General features: G+C 39.1%; 1 protein-coding gene across 1 annotated transcript in view; it reads right to left on the minus strand.

Annotated features, from left to right (window-relative positions):
• syt9b (synaptotagmin IXb) overlaps nucleotides 1-21,391 on the minus strand; it is a 63,646-nt gene that overhangs the window by 6,253 nt on the left and 36,002 nt on the right. Inside the window, exons 3-7 of the mRNA XM_005928360.3 lie at nucleotides 19,319-19,536; nucleotides 18,075-18,615; nucleotides 3,427-3,547; nucleotides 3,129-3,300; nucleotides 2,901-3,030 (exon numbers count right to left, since the gene is read on the minus strand). Coding sequence (XP_005928422.1) covers nucleotides 2,901-3,030; nucleotides 3,129-3,300; nucleotides 3,427-3,547; nucleotides 18,075-18,615; nucleotides 19,319-19,536 — 1,182 coding nt within the window. The remainder of the gene's footprint in view (nucleotides 1-2,900; nucleotides 3,031-3,128; nucleotides 3,301-3,426; nucleotides 3,548-18,074; nucleotides 18,616-19,318; nucleotides 19,537-21,391) is intronic.

The following is a 21,391-nucleotide window of genomic DNA, read 5'->3' on the forward strand; positions in this document are numbered from 1 at the left end:
TTTCCATTTTGAGGTGTTTTTATCTTGTGACCCCCTTTAGCTGAGTACCAAAATATTTGGCTTTGACAACTCATCATAAATTTACATGAATCAGTCCAGCATCTGTTTTAGCTTGCTCTGTTTTTTTTTAATGAGTGTGGGCTGGGAATTCAGAAATAGAAGCATCTCACCGAATGTAGCCACCTCTCTGTATGTCTCCCTCCCTTTCTCTGATAGCTAGGCGCCTCTGCTGTGGCAATCACAACAAAACAAGTCAAGCATACACAGGGGTTGTGGAGTACTTGTTTTATTTCTTTTTCATTCACTATATCGTCAAATGAACTATACAAAACATAAATTTAACACGGAATGTGAAGCTTATTTAAAATAAGTTTTCTTTTTATCGGAATAGTACGCTATTCTGACAGAACTGTTTTTAGGTAAGAGAAGCATTTAAAAGCAGTTGTTTGGGACTGCTTCAGACTACTGTAACTCAATGGATCTCTGTATATATGGTTACTTGAGCATTACACAAGTATATCTGGCTTAAGCATTGCCTCAGAGTGACTATAAAGGGATGGAGGGGCAGAACATCCAAATCAGCCACTTGAGGCTGGCTGCTAAAACTTTGTAGCAAACATAAACATGTTTAGAGCCTGGTGTCTGCCAGACATAATCTATGGTTACAAAAACCTGTGGTTACAAAAAGACTTCTAGTTTTATAAGTGTGTAGGAAATTTCCCTTGGCTATTTTACTTTGTGACATCAATTTAGCTAGTTTCATAGATGGTATAAAAGACATTGCCACAATAATATATTAGGATATAATCCCAATATGTGTACAGTTTCAGTCAGATCTACACCAGGAAGGCAATGACAAAAATGCTGTACTATATGGTTTTTAATGGGCATTCACAAACCAATGGGTTTCATATAATTTCATAAAATATATGTCTATATTTTATATGCAATTCATAGTGCCAAGACAGACTGTGTCCTAAGCATAAACATATCGAGCACAATGTCTTTTTGTTGCCTTCTGAATGAAAATTTTCTGCAAATTATGTCACTTCATGTACTAAAAATGCTAGCACTTGACTGTCTGTGTGATATGTTCACAAAGTTTATGGATCTTGCTAACAAAGCTAGCAAATACTAGCTGATAGCTTAGCTCTCCAACCCCTTCCATTGCTACTGCTTGCCAGATAGAGTGTACAAACCATCTTTTATGGACAGTATATTATGGCGAGTCAGAGATGAGCAGTCAAGCCATATTTGAAATCAAAGCTAATAGAGACATTAGTAGTGAATGGCCACTTAGAAGCCTTAATATTGATATGCTAAATTGATTGTTTTCTATGGCAAAAGCTTGCTTGTCAGGAAACCAATGCCAGTTAGTTGATCCACAGCTTTCCTGCTCAAATGGCATTTGTTTGATGTCAATTCATCCAGAAGCTAAATATTAAATTCTGGACCAGAGTATGAATCCCTTTGACTGGTGATTCCCTCACTTTTAATCCATAAATACATAAAACTCTCTTCAGTAAAATATCTGAATGCATATCAGATATAGACTATCCATTTCTTTGGTTCAGAAATGATTGGTACCCAGAGGATAGATCTTAATGATTGTGGTGACTACTTAACTTTTATACCTTGCATCAGAAGTATGGGGGAAATCTTTATATGTGTGTTTCTCATTATACAGTATAAACCTTCTTCTGGCTGCTTTCTTTAGTGGTTGCCATAGCAGATCATTTGCCTCCATCTCACACTATCCTTAGCCTTCTTATTTTTATGTCCACAATTGTCACATCCATGAATCTTCTCTGTGGTTTACCTCTTTCCTCATGCCTGGTAGGTCCATCTTCAACAGCGCTTGAGCAATATATCTGCTATCCCTCCTCTGCACTTGCCCAAACCATCTCGGGCTGACTTCCATCATACAAACCTTCCCTTTCAATCTGGATCTTATCCTTTTCTCACAAATCTGTTGGAGTTGGTGGAGATAACACTCATCTTCACCAACTCCAACCTGCCTGCATTCTTTACTTCATCTCTCTTGCACATTATCCGTTTTATTGAATGGCTGACCCCAGGTATTTTAACTACGCTACCTTCACAATCTCTCCTCAGTTTATCTTCACTTTTTTGTTTCAAAAAAAAAAAACAACTGTCACACCTACCGCACACCTCACCACTGTTCTGCTGTCCTCATACATTTCCTGCACCACCCTCACATACAGTACTTCTATGCAACTCCCAACTTCTTAAAGCAGTATCACATTTCCTCTCTTGGCATCTTATCATATGCTTTCTGTAGATCCACAAAAACAGTGCAACAGCTGACCTTCTCTATACTTTTGCCTCAACACCATACCCCATACCCATGGTGTGCCTCATCCTGCTGCAGTTACTCTGCACATGGCCGTTGCTCTTAAAACAGCACACTTCATCTCCACTTTTTAGGGAACCTCTCACTCCACATGATTGAAACATCAATCCGGTTCAAACAGTCCAGTGCCTTCTCTCCTATACATAGCTGTCATTGTATATCTAAATTATTGTAGATTGAGCCACACTGAGCCTTGATATTTTCTTTTAACAGTTAAATGTCTCTACATTGTAACCATTTATGATAAAGAATTCGATTGATGGCCATAAAATTTGATGGATACCTTTCTACTCCCCTCAGGACCAACTGAAAAATGACTTATGGTTGATCAACCTTTCATCCACCGCCTCATTAGGGACTTTGTGGTTTCTAAGTTATGTCTAGTGCTATGTTAAGAGATGTCATTACAATTAAGAAAATATTCCAGTATCCTCATGAAAAATAATTATATTTTTGCTTTATTTTACAAGACTTTTATCAAGTGTATCTTCAATTTAAAACACCTAGTACACAAAGCAGGCCATACCTCTATGAGCGGGTGCCAGTGTGCGATTGGCTTCCGTGGGTACGTCAGCATCTCATTCCAGTGGTCGCGCCCAAGGCTCTCAGCCTCACTGCCTACCCTGCATACCCCGATCACTTCATTATGCCCAACCCTGGAGGACAGAAAAAACAGCACCCACAGAGACTCTAAAATGTTCTAAAATGTGCTGGCATGTCACATGAGAGTGCTAAATGTACAGAGGTAACTCACCGATCATAGTCCATGACAGCTATTAGCAGGCTGATCTGGTCAATGCTCTCAGGAGGAACATCAAACACAATGGCCTCATTGTACACTGGATTCAGAGTGTTACGCTTAGTCGATGTCTTTCTCTTCTTTAGCCTTCGACCATCACACATCAGAGACACTTTCACATATGGATCTGAGAAGAGAAAAGGTGTTAAGACTGAAGAAATAATTAAACAGATATACACACACTAATGCATGCATACCTCATTTTCCTACACCACCTCTTATTGGACACACTGTACTGTTGATCGGCACCCACCTGAGGCTCCAGTGATGTCCATGGCTTTGAGGTTTCTGGCTTTGATAATTGTGATGGTAAGCCTGCCAGCCGTTGGGAGATAGCACAGTGAGAACATCAGCTCTCCAAGGTCCACATTGTCCTACAAACAAATATATTGTGTTCCTATATTAGCACTGCACATCATCAACTTTAATTAACTTTTTAGATTCAACAATACAGTCACAGATGGAACACACAGGGATCTGTATATTGGCAGTTAAGAGGTTTGGTGATAAAATTATACTATATGGGTAACGAAAAGCACAACTGCTGTTAGAACAAACATGAAGGAATAGGAACCAAACAAAAACTAAGAGACATCTATTTCAGGAAACCGATTATGGATAAAAGCAGCTTTGGTTTATAATGAGCAGCACAGTTAAAGCGGATCCAACATGTAACACCAGAGGAACTTCACATATGGATCGTGGCTGAAACGCGGAAGCCTTTCAGAATCATGTCTGGATGATTCATCATTAATCACTAATCACCACGGCATTACTGTATCCCAGTATCAGTCTGTGCTAAAATGTGTGGAATCTACAATCAAGTTTGAGCTACTACTAAGATTATAAAAACGTCACTGCTTCTGCTTCTTATTCACATTCATGCATATGCCAGACTCTTTTCCCAATTAACACATCTGAAAATAACGTGCGATGGTGTGATAGTGAGCAGTGCATTTACGAGGTACAAGCACTGACAAGATTTATCACAGGGAAACTCTGATTTCTATTTTTATGCCTCCTCTCACATATCTGGCTGGTAGTTAGCTTCATGTTAGGAAACCTTAGAAATTAAGTGATATATTTACAAAAAGGTTGTTTGTTTTTTTCTTCAAAAGACTGATTTGCAGTTTTTAAAATAAGAACTAAAAATACAAGTTTCAATGGATAGGGTAGCAAAGCAGGTTAAGAGTGATTAACACAGAGGATACTAGCGATAATGTGTTTAAGATTCGTCAGGAGAAACCAGTCTACTAGAAAGACTTGTTAAAGATGTAGCAGAGACAGTGGAACACCATTGTTTCACTTGGAAATTAATAAGTGCTCCATCGCATACTGTACAAGATGATTTGGAGTCTGATTATGAGAGCAGCAGAAATGCCCATTAAGAAGCTACTGCTCAGAGTCTTCAGCTGAAAATCACTGAAAATCAAATTGAACAAAATGAGTTAATTCATCATAGATGACAGCATATGCATGCCTGCAAGCACACTGACACACACGCGCGCACATGCGTCGTCCAGGACCTGTGACATTCTAAGTGGGCGATGAGTTGATTCATCACACGTGTTGCTGAGGCGAAATCTACCTCCAACACCGCAATATTGGTGTAGCTGTGAGCCTTGGGCATTAATGATATGCAGCTTATGCAGCCTTCGAGGTTTAACACACAAATTGGGGCACAAGCACAGGAATGCACACTCTGACACTCACATAAAGGTAAGCGTGTGCGGGGAAGGTAGATCAACTAGCCCTTCAGCTCACTACAGGATAATGTGATTTCCTTCTCCTATTTCACACATACACACACACATACACACATACTTAAGTTTTCAGACTATAGGATGTCGGTCACTACTCTTATGAGCACTCAAATCAAGCCTGCGGTCAAGATTATGGTCACTTGCGCTCGGCCAATGAAATTAGAGTGGTGCTTTAAAGCGCTCCAATAAAGCAGAGAGAGCATATGGACGGTCCATCTTCTCCAATTATAACACTAACACCTGCTCTCCCTCAGGAGCAGCCAGGCTTTATCTATGAGCCTCTCTCTAGCTGTGTCTTTCATAATCACGCAGTCTAACTTGATCACTCTCCTCTCGTTCATCATTCTGCTTCGTCCTTCCACTTGTAGCCTGTCTTTAAAGTGTCATGTTTAACATTCTGATATGATGAAATAAACCACTGTGTTTGATATTTCTTAGACATCCGGACATAAAAAAGCATATGAAGCACTTTCTTTATGTGCTGCACCAAAAAGCAACTTTTTCTACTGGTAATGAGAAGCAGAGAACCATCCATCCATTCGCTTCTGCTTCTCAGGGTTGCTGGAGCCTATCCCAGATGTCTTAGGGCGAGAGGCAGGGTACACCCTGGACAGGTCGCCAGTCTGTCGCAGGGCCAACAAATAGACAAAGACAACCATTCACACTCACATTCACACCTATGGGCATTTTTGTGTTTCCAATTAACCTATCCTCATTAACTGCATGTATTTGGACTGTGGGAGGAAGCCAGAGTACCCGGGGGGAACCCACACAAACATGGCAATTAAACTCAGGACCTTCTTGCTGTGAGGCAATAGTACATGCTAACATGTCACCATGAAAGAACCACGTCTTAAATATATCTTTTATGACACATGGTACATAGACTGGTTCTTATATAGTGCTTTTCTACTCTATCTTGAGCACTTTACACAACTTGCACATTGACACAGTACTTTTTTTCCACTGTTTCTGGGTGCTTCCTAACCAACATCCACACTCCGATGGATGCGTTGGAGAGCTACATGGGGTTAGCATCTTGCAGCGTCTTGTACTTGGCATGCAGACTAGAGCAGACTGGGACCGAACCACCAACCGTCCAGTTAGTAGGTGACCTGCTCTACCACCTGGGCTACAGCCACCAAAACAGCACATAGTGGAATGTTAAACAACTTTAAACAATCATTTTGTGCTGTGACAATAAGAGTCTCTGTCAGTTGCTGTTGTTGTGGTAGTAGACCGTACTGTTTGGCTGCCTGATACTACAGAGCATCACAGAAGTACTGAACAATTGCACTCCAAGGCAATAGAGTTAGTCATTCCATTAGACAAGAAACGTATTCCTCTTTTACTTTATTAAGCAGATTTGCTGTTATTCATCTAAAATAAAGTGGGTGCCCAGAAAATGCTATCCTAATATTTAGGACCTGTAAAGTTCTCATTGCTCAGCCATATATGTATTTAAATAATTTTACAAACGTGAACTGACTTGACAAAGATTTTGTTTTTACTCAACTTTATACGGCCTACCCATTTCACATGCTTTATTGACATAATTGTATTTTGTACTTCTATAAACTGAATCTGACTGCAAGCAGCTGCAATCTGTACTCAGAAATTTCCATTCCATTTGTAGATTGAGAGTAACTTTTTCTTCCACTTAGATGCCACTTAGACTGTGAAATACTCCATTCTTCTTTTTTTAACAATCACTGTATCCATGGCAAACTGATTACAGTTTTACTGGCTCATTAGATCTCCACAGCCTTAAACAAAGCTTTCATTCATGCTTCTTCTACTTTATATTTTACTGACTATATATATATATATATTATATTATATATAATATATATATATATTTACTATATATATATAATATATATACATATATATATATATATATTATATATATATATCAGTGATATATATACTATAACACGAACACGGAATTAAGGGTGCAACGATACACAAAATTCAGGTCGGTTCGGTTCGATACTTTGGTGTCACGGTTCGATATTTTTTCGATACAAAAAAATGTTCATGCCATTTTTAATTTGTCATTTATTAAAATTATAAATATATATTTTAACTCAAAAGTACAGTTTTTAAATTTAACCCTAACCCTTGTGCGTGTTTTTTATTTTGACAGCGAATGCGCACCTGCGGACCACTTATGTGCAGCCCTGGTTATTTAGCTCGTCATATTGCAGCCACAGAAATTATTTTGTCCATGAAACCATAAAGCTGCACTTTCTTTTTGCCTTATAGTCTGATTTGTCATAACAAAAAAAAAAAAAAAAAAAAAAAAAAAAAAAAAAAAAAAAAAAAAAAAAAAAAAAAAAAAAAAAAAAAAAAAAAAAAAAAAAAAAAAAAAAAAAAAAAAAAAAAAAAAAAAAAAAAAAAAAAAAAAAAAAAAAAAAAATAAAAAAAAAAAAAAGAAAAAAAAAAAAAAAAAAAAAAAAAAAAAAAAAAAAAAAAAAAATCTCTCCGTTTTGTGGTAAGCTTTTCTTTGGCTGTCACTTCTTCACCCTGACCTGTCTTATTTGGCTCAGCAGAACTGAAATGCTTTTACACACGTCACTCACATAAGCTCAGCGATTCTCTGCGCGATCAACCTCTCACATGTTTAAGCTTGCTGGGGAGATTTCACTTGTCATGTTTGCATAGTAAGCTAACGATTAATAAGACGATGTCAGAGGAATTGGTGCACAAATTATCATCACTCACAGATCAGTGCTGTCGCTCTCTATACACAGTTCGCACGATTGCAAAGTGAAAGCAAAAAAACAAGCGCAAATTCAAACGCGATTCAATATGTCACATATTGACAGTGGCTCACCGATGCCAATGACATAATTACCCAGCTACATTTCTGAAAGAATGCAAAAGCATTGACATATATTTTTCCTTCACAATAGCCCGACGGGCAGGGACAGAGATAGATTTTGGTAGCCCGACTGAAAAAATCGCTAGCTCCGGGACGTCGGGCTAGCGATATTGAAGCCCTGTATCTGATTGAGGAATCACTCATCTTTGGAAAAGAGAGTTTATTACAGAGAAATGTCTCTTTCCAAAATAAAAGCTATACTATCCGCTTCTTCTGGGCTATATTCTCAGCAGCATAAGGAGAATCATGTGCTAACAGCTGTCTAAATGACTCGGCTAAAGTTAGTAGCATGCTTGTTTTTTTGTCTGCTTCCACTTGTCTTTGCACTAGGATGATGTCGGCGTAAATGTGCAGTCATATTCGTTGTGTTCCCACTAGTGCTTTCAGGTTAATCTCGTTGAAATGACCTTAACGCCACAACACGGCAAATCTCCGTTAACGAGCTACCGCCGATCGCCTCCGTGCATGGGGCTAGACGGCCAACACGTTAACGAGCTAACTGCGCTAACACACTAGTTCCCACCCATGTAATTAGAGCATTGCGTGGCACATCCAACATACTGTTTTACTTTAGTCCATGACTCGCTTACCTTCAGGGTCATACGTCACATGAAAACCAAAATAATTCCAAACGCCAGATCTGAATGAGGGTGGGGGAGGTTCAATTTGCCATGTTGCAAGGAGAGCTTAACTTCTGTCTCGCTAGCTTGCCCTGCGCTCTTCCTTCTGACTATGCTGTCTGTGTTGAGCGCTCAGTGGATCTGCGCTCGACAGTGCAGCCTAGGCGGAGTAGTCGAACGCAGATTCACTGAGCGCTCAACACAGACAGCATCGTCAGAAGGAAAGTTGATAAAATAAATTACAAATGTTGTATTGTTCGATACATATGCGTACCGAACCGAAAGCACTGTATCGAACGGTTCAATATCGATACGAATATCGTTGCACCCCTATATATATATAGAGAGAGATACATATATAGATATGTCAATGAATCATTGCGTTAAGGTTATTGTGCTCTGTAATGGGAGGTTTTCGGTTTCCCCAATTCTCTTTCTTCTCTCCCTTTATCTCCTTACTCAATTACTACTCTCAGGCGTAGTAATGGGTCAGGTTCTTTGGATGGCCTGCCCTGTGAGTAGTGGGGTGCTGGGCTCTTTAGCGCTCAAACTCAAGCTATGCCATATTTAAGGACCAGGTGGTGCTCATATTTCTTGCCAGATCATTATTGCCTATGGTGGTGATCGGGCCCTCTGCTGTAAATCAAGTTTTCCTTGTGTGTGTTCGGTCTGAGACCATGCTCTTTTGTCTCCTTCCCAGTGATACTTTGAAGAACAATAGCTGAAGACAGAGTCCACCATCTTCCCCAGCCTGAAAGATCTCTAGTTTCTCTCTGCCACACTTACCTGCTTAACTCCAGCCAGTCACCTTCTGTTTGGAGGAAGATGTGCTTTGCTCACTTGCCTGCCTGCTCTCTTCTGCTTATTCATTTCTTTCTCTTTCCCTCTGGACTCCATTGGCTGCCTGTATACTCCCCTGCAGTCAGCTGCTAAAGATAACCAAGTACTTCATATTCACGTGGATCTCAGCTAACTCCTGTTTCCCTCTCCGACAGGAAACTTTGACCCATTCCTATAGAGCAGCACTTACCCGATTCGGTTACTTTGATTAATTATTTGGTATTGTTGCTGTAATAATGATCTGTAAACTGACGTAAGAGTCCTCCTTTTGAGTCTTTTTTCCAATTCATTATGACAGAACGATTTGGCCATGCGTGCAGCTGTGTCCCATGTCATGTTGTTGGTTGGCCAACACAAGCAGACTCACAGCTTGTCAGCTGAGCGGCTACAAGTAGTCCACCAATGGCTCAAATGAACAGAAAGAAATGGCGAAATAAATGAAATGAACAGTGCAATTCAAATCATGAGCTGACACAGCCTTGCCCCACTGAACCCACAGGCACGCCTCAGATGGTTGAAGCTGAACCCCTGCCCTCCATCTGTTCCATGTCCTGAGCCCTTTGGAAGTCATTTGAGTTATTGTGGATGGTTTCTGTTGCAATGGTTACTGTTGTTTAGCTAAACATCTTGCTCCTTTACAAATGATCCCTCTTAAATGCACCACTTAATGGGGCTCTCCTGTGGGAAGAATCTTACCCAAACAATAACCCTGTTGAGTCCTTCATTTATGAATGATTTGTGGAGGATTCAGGATGGTTTTTGACCATCCTTTTCATGAGGAAGAGGCAGCAAGGAGGGTTTAAAATTTATGTCAAGTAAGTGAAAGTGTGCAGCAATTTCTGTTGAGTTTTGGATGCTGAAACGAGAGTATATGTTCTATCAGGTATGAGCTATCTTCTCAAGGTGACCCTGCCAGTTTGGATCATTTAATCTCATTAACCATAAAAGTTAACTATCACCAGCAGAAGCAGGTTCTGGAGAGAAACCTTAAATTCCAGTTATCCGCGGTTCCTACCACCTGATCCTCTCTAACTTCCACTTCCAGTGTCAGCGGACAGGATCATTCTGAGGAGTCAGTGCAGCTCAGCCGTGCTTAAACTAACTTTGCAAGAATTGCAGAAAAGGATCAAGGCTAAAGTCTGCATCTACTGTGGCCAACCCGGCCATTTCATTAGCCCCAGGAGGCCAAAAGAAAATGCCTCCCAGGAGAAGTGGGGATGTTGGTGGAAAGCATCCAATTTAAAACTGTTTCTAAAATGTTGTTGCCAGCATCCTTCTGTTTTATTCAGGATTCTGTGACTTTCCAAGCTGTAATTGACTCTGGAGCTAAACAAAGCTTGTTAGACAGTCAATTTATTCAGAAACTTGGAATACCACAAAGCTATTAACCACTTTTCTCTGGTCAATTGCTATCCCTGCCAGTTCCTAGTCACTCTCTGTCACACATAGCTCTGGATCTTTTTACTGATCTGCCCTCCTCTGAAGGCAACTATATAATGCTCACCCTTATCAATAGATTTTCTAAAGCTGCTCCTTTTATAGCATTACCCAAGCCCCGTTTGACCACAGAGACTGCTCAACTACTTGTCCAGCACGTGTTCTCCCATTTCTGTTGATACAGTATCAGATAGAGGCCTTCAATTAATCTCCTAAGTAGGGAAGACTTGTTGTGGGGCATTTAGACCTAGTGTTATTAGCTTGTCTTCAGGGTTCCATCTCCAATCAAGCAGCCAAACTAAGAGACCAAATCAGGAGTTAGAAGCTGGATTACGTTGTCTTGTTTCTTCAAATCCTACCTCCTGTATTAACTATGTAACTTGGATTAAATATGCTTTTAACACTTCCACCTCTGCAGTTACTGGAAGCTCTCCTATCAAGACCTCTTTAGGGTAACAACCACCTTTGTTTCCTGCCCAAAACTCATGGTCCCTTTGAGCCAAGAAATTGTTTTCCTTTTAGAGATGTGGGCTGGGTTACCTTCGCTTCAGTGATCACACCTGTTGCCCGTTCCTGTTCCTGCAGAGGAGTACCCGAGTCTGTTATTCCAAACTTTCATTAGATGTTAGATGTTTCTTGTTTCTGGAATAAATATCTGTAAACTGCCACAATCTGATTGTGACAAATTCTCTGTGTACTATATGCACTGCAGTGTTATTTATGATTACAATCAAATTTTCAAGATTTTTCTTTTCTTTTTCATCTTTTCAGTTTGAATAGTAAAAGAAATGAAAACTACAAGGACCAAAAAGTAAGCATCAGAGCATTTGACTCCCTTAAACACTGGAGATCCTGTTACATGAGAGCCAGTCAGAAGTACAATATATCTGCCTGGATGAACATGGTGGAAATAAATAAATCACTGACTAGGCTGAACTTCAGCTGCATAAATAAATACACCCTGGCAGAATCAGGTTAGGCAAAAGGATCCGTCATAACTTCCAGTCGAGTAAGACTAGTGTAAGACTTTAATCTGTAAAGAAGCAAACTAAATCCATTGCAACTTATAAAGGAAAAGTTGCTCTGTCACATGGGTTCCAGCAGAGATGCATCCATAGATCTGAACATTTCTTCCTCTGGCACACTGTGCATAAAATGTATGCTTACTCTAGTCAATCTAAGATTAACAGACTGATTTGCCCATTCCTAACTTTTTTTGCTCTCTCTTTGCTTCTTCAGCCTAATGACTTGTGAGTTAATTGTCCAATTACCTCTGAGATGTTAGTACTAGAAAGTCCATATTACCTTTTATAGCCACTACGTTACAGCTTTGGCGATTTAGCTTTTTACCCTCTTTAACAGGATATTTTAGAGGGTAAAAAAAACATCTGCTGAGAATAGAGGACTTGGAATGCCAATATCCTATCTGCTCCTCTGAGGAAAGACTGCTATTATATATGTATATATATATATATATATGTGTGTGTGTATATATGTGTGTGTGTGTACACACACACTGAATGGGATATTATTTGTTTCCTATGACCTTCATTGGTGTCTGAACAGGACAAGCAAGCCTAGATTTTACCTGCATGTAAACATTAAACCAGGTGAGGATGTCCAAGACTGTTTTATAGAATAGATACATACCTTTCAGGTCAATCATATACACTCTCAGCATTTTTAGCAAGTACACGTTTTGAGTGCATGCATGAACATGAAGTAGAATTTACCAGTAGTTGTTTGCTTTGTATAACAAACTACTGAGCAGTTTGGGGGGCATTTCATACTCTTATTGTCTCAATATAAATACATTGTACATGTACGTATAAAGCATATACCTTTACAGCAAGACTTAAGAAACGTAGAAATCTTATAATGAATCAGGAAAAATGCCATTATTATGGATAAAGGACCTTGTCGGGAAATGAAAAGCTCCTTTACTGAATTAACAACACACACACACACTCACACTTTGAATGTACATGCTGACCCCATTCATCATTGTCCTAATTACAGGCCAAGCAGATTGCAGTCAATAGTATTGACTGGCCCTGCAGACGCTGCAGGTTACAGTGGCTCTGAGCTCTTTATTGTCCTTGCTATCCCCAAAAATCTTTCGCTAAGAAGAAAGAGGACAGAGACGTCTATGTGGCAAAACATCATCTGCTGGAAAGCAAATAATTCAAGGAAGCTGCATAGCTCAAGGGAGAAAATACAGATAACATATAGAAAGGGCTTGTCAAGGTTTTGAGTCCCCAACCCAGAATTTTGAGTTTTCTTGGGCTTTAAATTTTTTTTTACTTTTTGGTTTTGTTCTTAGTTATTTATTGTTTATATCAGATTTTCTTCTTCTTTCGGAACTCGAGTCTTAGCTCTTTGTTCCAGTTTATGTTTCCATTAGTATAGTTTAGCTGGACAACATGAATTTTCAAAATCTTATTACATTTAAATGTAAAGGTAATAGTGGGGTGGCTGTAGCTCAGGAGGTAGAGCAGGTCACCTACTGACCAGTTCAATCCCTGGTTAGGAAGCACTCAAAGTTTAGAAGAAAGTGAATGTGGCATGTTGTATAGAGCGCTTTGAGTACTTTGAGAGAGTAGAAAAGCGCTCTATAAAAATAATGTAAGGTAAAGACCCAACAATAATATAGAGAAAACCAACAATCATAAGAGCATGTGGCAACAGTGGGAAGAAAAAACTTCCTTTTAACAGGAAGAAACCTACGGCAGAACTAGGCTCAGGGAGGGGCGGGGCCATCTGAGTTCAGGGTGGGATCCAGAGATAAATAATAACTAATGATTAAATGCAGAGTGGTCTGTAAACACATAGAAAGTGAAAAGAGATGAGTAAAGACAAAACTCCCAAAATAACTGAAGCAGTTCAGTCAGTAAGCTTTTAGTTTTAGGAAAATGTTATGCAGAACTTCCTTTTCACCCATTTGGTAATCCACTGATGAAAACGAAAAGTATGCGTCTTGATATATAATCTGGCCATTTTAACCTTTTCCTAATTCATCATCGCTAAAATATCTGTATGTATAATATCTTTTTTTTAATATGACTGAAGTCCTTTGCAGTGCTACTGAAAAATAGAAGACAAAGTGAAGCTGCATTCCTTCCTGTGCCAGCAAAGCATTCCAGAGTAGGATTTCAAAAGCTGCTCCACTAATTAATCACATTAACAGCAACAACAACAACAACAACATAACAAGTGTTATAACTCTGACACAAATTCACAAAAAATCTTTCTATTACTTGCTTGGGGCTATAAAAACTCTAAAAATATGTTAATTTTAATTAAAAATCAACATGCTAGAGTAACAGGTTCAAGCTCTTGAGAATTTGCTTTTATGCCTAACCTTATATACATAACCAACAAGATGGCTCTGATGTCTATAAGCATGCAACTCAGGAACATGTATGCATTAGAGTCCAGTGCATATGGCCTGCAATGGCTAGGGGTTCATTCACTGCCAAGAGCCATGATTAATGCACAGACACTGTGAGAGGACCAACACGGGGTCCCAATCTGCAACCTCAAGGGAGGTAACCTAGTTCTGCTGGGGATAGTGAAAGAGGTAATAGAAACTTTATATTTTTCTTTAGACCTCCCTCATAGACCTAAAATCCTGAGACGCTCACATGGCTGTGCAGACACAAATCTGAGTAATCAAACTGATTCTCTGTAAAAATAAGAGAGAACAATCATTATCTATGTATTTTGTGCATGCATATAAAAACATGGGATTGTTTTAACAGATTTCTGGGCTTTGACTGCTTTCTGGAAACAAAGAAGCACAGCACCCTTTTTAATTTTTCATATTTATTTCCTATCTTATTCATAGCCTTTTCCTTTTTTGTTTTCTTTAGGTCACGAGCAGTTGTCCAAGCATTTCACTACATATCGTACTGTGTATGACTGTGTACGTGACAAATAAAATTTGAATTTGAATTTGAATTTTACACGTGTAACCTCGTTTATGGATGCCTAATCTGAAGGCTAAGAGAGACTCAAGTTACAGTTTGGATTAACGTTACTTGCTGTACAAGCCGTCAACGTCATATTTTTTAATCTTTTACAAAATTGACATGAATGCAGCAAAATAAAAATAAAAGACCTGCCGAGCAACTTTTTTTTTTTTTTTTTTGTAAAGAGCAACTTTACAAAAATCCTTTTTAATCCTGTGAAATTTAACCAGCTAAAAGTCAGATTGGGTTATATTAAGATATATGGAGAAAATACTTTGAAAACATTTACAAAATGTTCAGCATGCAACTCAGCATGATCTCGCTCTCTTCCTGTTCTTGTGACATTAAAAAAAGTAAAAAATGCGGTTTCCACTGTAAATTGATAGAATAGTGTATAACTATGATTTCCTAGTGATAAGCAAGAGTGAGATAGTTTTACCCTCTCTGTTCACCCACTTGTATATCACTGTGTGACAGTGGCTCTCAGAGAGTTGAGTCAGTGGACACAATATAAACTATGTGATGGAGGCCTTTGTGTTTAAATGTATCCATTTACCAGTTGATTTCATTCATTTTCTAGAGGCTGACATGTCCGTTGTTTTACGTGTGTTGAGTGTGATCTTTTTCATAGTACCAGGACTCTTTCTGGTCTATTCTTGACTTGATGTGACACAGGTTAAAAATATACTTCAGTGATAATAACCAAACTCAATCTAATAACGACCACATACAGCTTCACCAATCCAAACTATCCATCTGCCAAAGTTGGTGTTCTTGTTCAAAAAACCCATTCACCAATTCAAAAAATAGAAAGCGACTTCTAATTCAGCCTTGCAGCTTGAACTACAGGTGATTCAGTCAAATAGAACCTGTATTAATGGCACTGTTTCATTATAACTAAAGTTCACGTATGATTGAGTTTGACATCTTGAATTATACTGTATATCCTCTTGCTTAAAACGAAAATAAAGGTAAAGGTAAACCATGCAGAGTTGGAGATGTCTGTCAGTGTCCATTTTTATCTATGGTGTTAAGGTGGATGGTTAAAAAGGCATTATATCTAGAAAGTGGACGCCTTATGACTTGGACACACAAGACAGGACAGCTATACATCACATATTGAAAGTCTCAGAGGAGGGCCTGACCCAATTAGACTGACCTTATTTAGTTGGCAATGCTGTTGAGTCTGCGCAGTGTGGAAACAATATTTGTGAACCAACGAGATTAGTATGTGTGTGTTTATGAGGTGGGAGTGTTGTCCCACTGCGTCTTCACATCACTGTAGTTAACGAGGCACAAACAGGTCAGAACTGGTTTAACGCTGGCCCAGCTAACGATCATTTTCTCTCTTTGAACTTAATTAGTTGATGAGGAGCAGCTGCGTTGGCCTCGTAAGTTTCAAAGCCTCAAAATTAGGCTGAGTGGTGGTCACAATCCTGACACTTTGGCACACATGTTCATATGCACTGTATTTGTCAGATGCTTTTCTAAAGACGTGCAAACGTATGGGCCTCTTTTATAAACAGAATCACAGATAAAAGCAGGAACACAAGTCTAATACACACTACCATCTTCAGCTATGTAAACACTCTTAATTAATCATTTGCATGTAAAATGCTGCTTGCAACAGTTATTAGACAAGGGAACAGAAACAACAAAGAAAAATCACAATTGCACTGAATGCTCAATTGATACAGGAGTTGCATAATAGGACAAAAGGACATGTTCTGTTTGGTGGACACTTTGGTTCTGGAATTGCAATCAGGGCAAAATCTACTAAACTGAAAAATGTAACTCACACTATCATGTCTTTGGTTTCAGAGCAAAGGGCTGCGGCAAGAGGTAAGGGAAAAAGTAAATGGTTTGACTACAAATGCATCAGCAAGGTACCTCAACAACTAATATCAAGGCACTTCATTACAGAAATGTTACAGTAAACAGTTTACGAATAGTTAATAAGGGGGGTTTAAAGCATTTCTGCACAAGCATCACTTTTCACACCCAGAAGCTACAGCCATCGTTTACCTGCCTGAGTGCATCTATTCAACTTGGCGCACAACAACCTCTACACTCGTATGGTAACAGTGAGGCGTTGCTAACTGAGCTAAATGCAAACATCATCATGCAAGCAAGCTTACAATGACAACTGATTATGTTTTGCAGGTGTATAGCATCACCGCCATGTTGGTTGCGTGTTTTATTGTGCTAAACATAAACTATTTCTGTACGACTAATGGATATGTCATTACTTTTGCAGTACAAAGACAAAGCACAGAAAACATCGACTGCATCCATAATCAAGAGCCTTGGCCTATTTTTTTATTCTGTAAATTGTTTACAGGCTCAAAACGAAATTAATTATTCCACCCTTGTCCTTGACTCACTTGTCTACCTGACTTCAGCATCTCTTTGTTCAAATGGCCTAATTACAGCAGCGTGAATAAGATGAATATGAACATAAAGTCTGATACCAGCTTTAAATGAAACACGGAATTTCTCATTTGGAGTTTTTACTCTGCTAAATCTATTTGCATATCTCACCAGCCTAAAAATCAGATTATACACTAGTTTGTTTTGAGTATGTTTTGAGGAATAAATGCTATGATTTCTGTTCAATGATTAGTGTAAGGCTTAACTTCTAAACTTCCGTACACAATGAAGCAATGCTTCACTTACAAATGACTAAATATGCAGAACGGCCTTTTAATCCTAGTCCGCCCATTACGATTCCATAAACAGATTACATTTGCTCATAATCAGTGTGATCTGACACTATTTGCCCATAAACAATAACAAAAATGTCTATCCCATACTGTAACTCTTGTTCAACAAGGAGGGAAGATGTAACAAATTCCCTGACAGGAGGATCTAACTTCCTAACTGAGTTACTCTGTGTACCAGTGCTGTAGATTTATTCCAGTGAATAATGTAATATAGACAGTGTCACTGTATCTCTGTCAAACCAACCCTAATCTTATGTGTAGATCTGGGTCACTACCCCCAAGTGTTCCCTACTGGTTTCATTAAACATTAACTGTGTCTAAGTATATTTTTATGTCTTTGCCTCTTGAAACCACAGATGAGTTCCACTTGGAGGGGAAATGAGATACAAGTCCGCTGACTTATCTCCTTCCCTCTGCTGTTATAACAGGGTTTTACAGGAGTTCTTGCTCTTTTTGATTGTTTGAGCAGATTTGTTACAGACTGAAAAAAGGACAAGGGATTTTGGGAGCTACAGATAGTGTCGGTCTCGCCATCAAGTCTCATGGTACTGACAATAAATAATAAAACGTTTAGTAAATGTAATAAATGTGGCCTTAATATGACAAAGAGAAGAGAGAGTAAAATGGACAGTCAAAGAATGTAAAAAAGATAGTTCTCACCGAGGTTACATATTGTATGTTCCGGCACAATTTTGTCTCCCGGGGAAAGTCGGAAAGATCCAAGAAGTTGTCCACCACCACTTGGCCAATCAAATCATGGCGAGAGAACCTGTCAAAGTCATAAATACTGAAGTGTAGCTTACGATTCGACAGATCTGCGTACGCCACAGGAAAGAGGAACACTTCATCAAAAACCGGGTTGAGTGTCTTCCGGTGCACCTTGGTCTGGTGCTTGGTTTTGCGGTCGGGCAGCAGGTAGATTTTGACGTAAGGATCAGAGGTCCCTGAGAAGTCCTTGGCAGGAAGGTCCTGGGCCTTGTGGATCTTCACGATCAGCTGCTCCAGGTCAAAGTCAAACTTAAGGATAAAGTGAAGGCGCCCACAGTTAGAGGTTCTATGGCCATCTTCTGCATCTATTGAGCGCTGCTTGTAAAGTTCTGGTTTGATCCGACCCAAACCAGACAAAGACTCCTGGCGCTGGAACTGAGCAGGGTTGAAGTCGGGATTGGATAAGTTCATTTGACGACGGAAGGAGTTGTGCCTGTAACAAAGTGGTGTAATTGGAAGGTATATAAGGCAATTCAAATTATTCAGCAAATATATTCTTAAATCTTTGCATCTACTGTGTTCTCTAGCAGCTGAGGCCTGTACTACAAAGTAGGATTTTGGGTTTAACAGGCTAACTTAAGGTCTAACCCTGCATTTTCAGTGTTACAAGATTGGTACAAATTTTCCTTGATAGCTTATACTGCACATGTAAAATGTTCTGGAGGGAGTTATTTTTGAGAAATGAGAGCAAAATATAAAAAACTAAATATTGTCACCGTTCCTTAAAGATTCCAAAGATATAGTTTCACTGACAGTAATAGGTCCTGTAGTTCTGACAAACTATATACAGTCTGTTGTTCCCAGATACGCATCAATAAATATTAAAAACACCTTTATTTCTATGCTAAGGATGTCGTAGTGTAATCACAGCTGATGTGACGCTTCACCTGGCATTAGTTGAATGAATGATGTCACGTTGGAAGTTAACATTTGGTATGAAAGAACCAACAGGGTAAGTGAAAAAGTTAAGAAAGTTAAGAAAAAGATATCCTGGATATCCCGAACTTGCTTTGTAGCACACATCCCTGATGTATACTGTCACACTCCTAATTAAGAATCTCTGAACTCTGTCTGTCATCTGTATTTAACCAGTCAGCAACACTAAATACTGGACAACAGTTTTAAGAACTACTTACCGTACAGAAGAGGTAGGTTCAGTAATCTGTCTCTGAACCCTGTCCCTGGCCAGAGTGTGAGCATGGTTTTTCTCCACCTTAGTTTGCGTCTCCAGTGGGATGTCAGGTGATGTGTGGCTTATCTTCAAGGCCGACTCCGGGACAGGCACACCCGAAGGGGGCCCCGAAGGCTCCTTCACACAGCCATCTTCACTGTATTCCCTTTCCTCCCCGTCCACCTGCACAGCACACATCAGTGTCTGCATTACTGCATGCTATTAAAAAAATATAATGTGGGAATGCTTAGTTGGACTGTTAAATTAATTTCTTGGCTGTATTTTTAAACAGAAGTGCCTTAAACCTGAAATGCTTCCAGCTCTTTAAATACTTGAGTCATTATCCTTTTTCTTATTTTAAGATAAAAAAAAAAATTTAAAAGACATGTACTTTTTTGAAACATGATGTGTTTCTGTTGTAGACTTGTTCCTGTAGCGCGACTGCCACTAATCACGGTTAAAATGTTATAATATGAAGCTCTAAAGACTGCCCTTCTTGGAAAATAAGTAAAAAAAATAAGTGCATGGCAACAATCAAATAAAGAGATTGATATCTGCAAGGCTGTTAGCTTAGCATTAGAACTAGATGAAATAAAAAATAGTTCAAGGACAGTCCAATAAGTCTTTCCTAAGTTTCTGGGATCTTATCATCGCTGTAAAGTTGGCAGACAACCACCAAAAAAGAAGCAAATCTTTTGACTGTAGCTTTGATTGATTAAGCAAACAATTGTTTTAGCTTCCCTTTGCGCTAACATAGCTCAGACGACAAACACTCAGGATGAAATTTGTACACAATTTGAAAGTAGTGGTGGCAGTGTACTCGCACCAGTTCAATGCCAAGTAGAAAACCCCAGTCAAATAGAAAATACACATTATAAAAAAGGCTTCCTGTTTGTGTGTATAATTATACATAGTTCAAATAGCACAACTGCTTGAAACAGATGCAAAACTATGTTACTAAGTTCTCTCTTTAAGCCATCTAATAGAGAACAGGACATTTTAGATCACTCTGGGTGATTAGATCTTTAGTCATGTAAAAGTTGAGTAGAGCTGGAATTATTTTAAGTGAAAAAACTCTACAGACCAAGAAGAATGATAAGGTTACACTGCCCAGTCCCAACAGCTTCAACAAGCCCAACAAACATTCAAAAGAGTAGACTCTCAGAGACACTGCTTCTTGTACCTGTGCATGACACGTGTGCTTCTTCGTTAGCACCAATGTTAACAGGTTAGTCTCATGTGAGTTGTTTGTTTTGTAGAGATTGGATGTGACACATTTATCAGCAAAAGTAGACCGCAAACCACTTTTCATAGTCATATCTATATCATGGCAATAGCATTACATAATTTATGCTTTTCATTACATTTTTAATATCTAGAATATATAAGAAGATAGCTGTAGCCCTGAACCGTTTTATACATTACCTTGGGTATCTGCGCAAAAATTCCAACATAGTATAGTTAGTTATATAGTTATAGAGAAAGTTGGATGGGTTTATAAAGGGTTTTCAACTTTTCCAGCTTATCTGTCTATTGCCAATGTGCAAAAAGTACAGCAGTTGCACTGATCCCAGAACCTGGGTATTTCCATTCCATGCCACATGTGAGCTGGTGTCACACAGTGGAAATTTGTGTATATCTTGTATATGGGTTTTATTCTGATTTTTTGTGTTTATTTATGAGTGTCGTTTTATTTGCATGGTTTTATTCTGTTTCTATTGCTTTTAGTGTTTTATGTGACATGGTTTTTATCTACTGTGGACTGACTGCACATGGGCATATGTGAGTAACGCTTTCCCCACTGTCATATGCTGGGTGCAGCTGTGCTGGGAAAGGGTTGCCATGGCTATAAGCCAGGGTCTCTTCCGGGACGAGTTTTCTGGCCCCTATTTGTGTATTTGCAGGGTGCTGACGCGAGGGGATCCATGGTGGCATCGCGTGGAGGATTCCGGTGTGAAATGGAAGCTGGGCTGGGATGTGGTGGGCCCAGTGAGTGGACAAGAGGGGGATAGGAGGCTCCTCCTCGTCGGCCTAAGAC

This window comes from Haplochromis burtoni, unplaced genomic scaffold, assembly GCF_018398535.1.
Source record: "Haplochromis burtoni strain Fernald_Lab_line unplaced genomic scaffold, NCSU_Asbu1 Contig_112, whole genome shotgun sequence".
In the NCBI taxonomy this organism is placed as follows: Eukaryota; Metazoa; Chordata; class Actinopteri; order Cichliformes; family Cichlidae; genus Haplochromis; species Haplochromis burtoni.